Below are 4,134 nucleotides of genomic sequence, written 5' to 3'. Positions count from 1 at the left end.
AATCTGAGGTTCGACAATCGGCCTGACCCTCCTTTCGAGTACCTTAGAGTAAACTTTCCCGGGGAGGCTGAGTAGTGTGATGCCTCTGTAATTGGCACACACCCTCTGATCCCCCTTTTTAAAAAGAGGAACCACCACCCCGGTCTGCCACTCCTTCGGTACTGTTTCCGACTTCCACGCAACGTTGATGAGACGTGTCAACCATGCATAACTAACTCGGCAATCCAAATTCAATTAGCCTGAAACAAATTAATATATATTTTGCATTTAGTGACCTAGACCTCCAGGAATAGCTTCAGGTTAGATTGAATTGTCTGAGTGGACCTTGAAACTCAATAATTGTCCACTCTATTGCTTGGCTTCTAAGTAAATCAACAGGTGAGGGGAGACGTGAGCGTTGTCAGAAATAAAAACTGTGGTCGGATAGAAATAAATCTTTTTTTAATTTATTTTATAAGATTATGTTTCCTTGAATTCACTAGTAGTCTGTTATAACTACATTGTATTTATTCTTTAGTTTGTGACAGCAGCACAACAGTGGAGACATAAAACTTGCAGGCACTATGTCACTCTTTAATCAATATTGTCATTGTTGTGAAATGTTCATTCTGTAGTGCCTCCAGCAGGACTTTTTCACTTGTCTTGTGAAATATTTAAACATCTACCAAAACTATTTGCAATACATTATGACTGACATTGTTGATTCCTGTTGGATTAATCGTAAAAATGGACTCATCATGCAGGAGGTTGGGCTTGGACCTGTCGAAAGTGTTTTTTTGTACACCAAGTGGGACACAGTACACTATATTGAGTAGCTTTGCTGTGTTGTACTATTTGTTGTAATGTTGTTTTCTAATGGGTAGCAGAGTGGATTCTGGATGCACTTCTGGTTTAGATTTAAAGAGCTCGTTCAGTTTGCACATTACTATTTATACCACTATTTCCCCAATCCTACATTTCATTGTGATGGAGAGCCTGTCTACCTCGCTGAGCCATTAACAGAATGAGAGCATTGTAAATCTCCTGGTTTACTGAGAGAACGTGCACAGTGTTTTGCTGATATACATCCAGCACCACTGATCAACCTTTTACATCTCAAATGTAACACCAAGAAACGTTTGCCTTTTTTTAAACTAATATTTTGTACTGTTGCTATCAACAGACGATGGCAAACTATTTGTTATAAGTGTTTGAGCGTGAAATTCGAGAAGCTTGTATTTCTTTTATAATACTTGTCGCAGTTTGCCTATAGCTCACCCCTCCTCGCTTCCTTTCCTTTGTCTATGTTCTGTCTGAAAAAAGCAAGGACATGAAAGAAGATTGAAAAAAAGCACACACACAGCAGGCATGGAGAATTGATGTTGGAAATGTTCTATAGGGACCTGGATGGACAAATAAAAGTTGAAAAAACACTAACCTGATGTTACCGCCACCACAAATTAGCTGTAATTGTGTAATCGCCAATCACTCAGCTGCATCACCAGCAGCTCCCACAGCAAAATCCATATCAGACACCCCCTCAGGTAATTGAGGAAATTGGTCACAGACTAAATGTCCCGATGTTTGATCTACAGTCGGGGAGCTAAAGTATGGGGACATGTTTAAAAAAAAAAAAGGGAAATCCCCCACCTGCATCCATTTTTTTTATTTTTTTTTTAAAAGTGGCGGCATACAATAAGTGCAATATCTGGGAATAGCAAGCTGGGATGGAGGTTTTGCCAAAGTAGCTTTTTGTATCATGTTCAATTTCAGTATCAATTTGCTATCAATATTTATTTAGACTGAAAAAGTCTGGGTTGTAAATGTCTGACGTGTAGTCTGTTTTTTTTTGTTTTTTTTAAATGAATTTTAGGGAATGACACTAGACTGTGTGGAGATTTCTCTGGCACGCGTCTTTGAGAGTGGCCAGGCTTACGTTGCCTTGTCCCGTGCTCGCAGCCTGGAGGGTCTGCGGGTGATGGACTTCGACCCCCGTGTGGTCAGGGCGGATCCAGATGTTCTCATCTTCTACAAGAGACTGAGGAAGGAGAGGATCCTCATGCAGGTGAGTGCAGAGCTCTCATGGAATACATCCTATTATAATTTATTACTCATAAAACCCATTTGAAACGTAGCTCGTAGAAGTCGCACTACATGGTAGTGCTGCAAAAGATCAATTGAAAAATATACTTTTTCACAAACTATTCATCTTGTAATAACTTTCTTTGTCTCCACTGCCCTCTGCAGGCCTCTATGGACGATTTTATTGGCAACAGCAACCAAGAAAACCCTTGGTGAGAAGGCGAATCCATCTCCTGGGACATTAGGCACCGTGTGCATCATTTATCCTGTGATTATCCACATCAACTCATCTTGGACCATTGGTTTTCTCAAATGCTGACTACTGGCCTCTACAATCAGTCTACTTCGATTTTGGTTTAAACCGGCAGCACTTGAAGGCACACTGCCATCTCCTGGTCATTTGTTTTGATATGCTCATTTCTATGCCTTGATTTTTTATTTATTATGATTGTTGGTATATACTCCAATAAAATTTTAGCACATTTGTATCTCTGCTTGTACTGTTGTTTTATCATTGAGCGGTCTCATTGACCTGCCATCACAATACACTGAATGGAAATTATTTTAAATGCAGCTGATAACCATATTAGAGTGGCTGTGAGACAACAGGTGTGCTTGATGTTTTTCACGTTAATAGTTCAAGGCCAAAAAACAGGGCATTTGTCGTCAGAAATGGGAAAATGCTTAATTTATTCATGCCACCGAAATATCCAATGTGTCAAAATTATGCAACTCAGACATACTGAACACCAAAGACAACCTTTATTCCTGGTCAAAGTAATGAATCCATGACTGAACCTGAGTTTAAATATGCATCGTCAGTGCAGCATGATTGCTTATTCATGTGAACTTCAGTGAGAGATGGTTTGAGCCCCTTCTTTGCACCTGTTACAACTTTGATGCACTCATTACCATACAAGCAGTGACTCGGTATACAGGAAGGTTGGCATTTAGTTTTACAGTCTCAATAAAGTTCATTTACATTAATACACAAGAGAAGAACACTACAGTCTTTACAATGTTAGCAGGTAAATGCTCTACAGCTGCTGGTGAGAGCTGGACAGGACGTTTCATTTCACTTGGTGGAACAGCTTGTGCGCCACCTATAAAGAAATGAGAACACAATTAGCATCTTTGAAGTCAAACACACAAATCAAGTCACATGCAGTCGGGTTTCTCCTATGCCATTTGGGCACTTACACAATGGTCCCGTGCGTGCAGAAAGTCAAAGAGTTCTTCTGTGCATTCCTCTAGTGTGTTGGATTTAGAGCCGACTCTGCTTTCACATGTCTCGAGCAGCTCCTTGTAGTGCACGCAGTGTTCAGTCTCCGCACACTTGGTTCTAATCGTTTCTAAAGGATCCTGAGGGGACAAAAAGCAAAAGTGGTAAATCATGGGAATTTGCATCTAATTTTACTTAAATGATCAATTTTAGAATACAACGCGTGCTATCAGATTTATAATAATGCATACTGCTGGACAGCTTTTGAAACTACATACAATTGTTTGTCGGATTCTGAATCTGCAAACTAAATCAAATCATAAAAATGTAGGAGCCAAACGATTAATATTAGTTTCTGCAAAACAGAAATATAAAGTAGCAGACATTGAGAAAAAAATATTTGGACATAAATCATTTGTACTGAAATGTTACTTTTATAGTTACTTTCCACGACTGAACCAGACAACTGTATTGATATAATCATGGCCTTTTTAAATGTTGCCCATTTCTCTAATTAAAATGGTGTGTTGCTCTGTGTTAAGGTATTTAATGTGATTAGTACACATACCTTAACATGTTTCTTTATATAATCTGTTTAATATTCCTTCTGTCATATATTTATGTATATATATATATATATATATAAAAAGGTGATCGCCGAGGTCCCGATCACCTTTTTTTGCTCCCGATCAGATTCCGATCATTTGATTTTGACAATTTGCCAATACCGATTTTTCCCGATCCGATCTTTATGCAATGCATTAAGAGAAAAAAGGTTTTTTTTTTTATTTAAATTGGATATTCTATCCAACATGGATATAGCTTCTTTCTTTCACAGCAGCATTGGATCA

General features: G+C 38.7%; 1 protein-coding gene and 1 long non-coding RNA gene across 3 annotated transcripts in view; one reads left to right on the top strand and one right to left on the bottom strand.

Annotated features, from left to right (window-relative positions):
* Positions 1–1,856: 1,856 nt before the first annotated feature.
* Positions 1,857–2,744, top strand: LOC104954314 (uncharacterized). Its single transcript, XR_799322.1, has 2 exons — positions 1,857–2,044; positions 2,227–2,744. It is a non-coding gene; the product is annotated as an uncharacterized lncRNA (long non-coding RNA).
* Positions 2,745–2,804: 60 nt separating this feature from the next.
* uqcrh (ubiquinol-cytochrome c reductase hinge protein) overlaps positions 2,805–4,134 on the bottom strand; it is a 2,551-nt gene continuing 1,221 nt past the window's right edge. For both annotated transcript variants that reach the window (XM_010781406.1, XM_010781407.1), the window contains exons 3-4: positions 3,262–3,423; positions 2,805–3,164 (exon numbers count right to left, since the gene is read on the bottom strand). In XM_010781406.1, coding sequence (XP_010779708.1) covers positions 3,132–3,164; positions 3,262–3,423 — 195 coding nt within the window. In that variant the 3' untranslated portion in view covers positions 2,805–3,131. The remainder of the gene's footprint in view (positions 3,165–3,261; positions 3,424–4,134) is intronic.

Source organism: Notothenia coriiceps, unplaced genomic scaffold (genome assembly GCF_000735185.1).
Source record: "Notothenia coriiceps isolate Sejong01 unplaced genomic scaffold, NC01 NC01_scaffold00023216, whole genome shotgun sequence".
Classification (NCBI taxonomy): domain Eukaryota; kingdom Metazoa; phylum Chordata; class Actinopteri; order Perciformes; family Nototheniidae; genus Notothenia; species Notothenia coriiceps.
The sequence above is the reverse complement of the archived record's forward strand: the minus strand, read 5'-3'. Positions and strand labels throughout refer to the sequence as shown.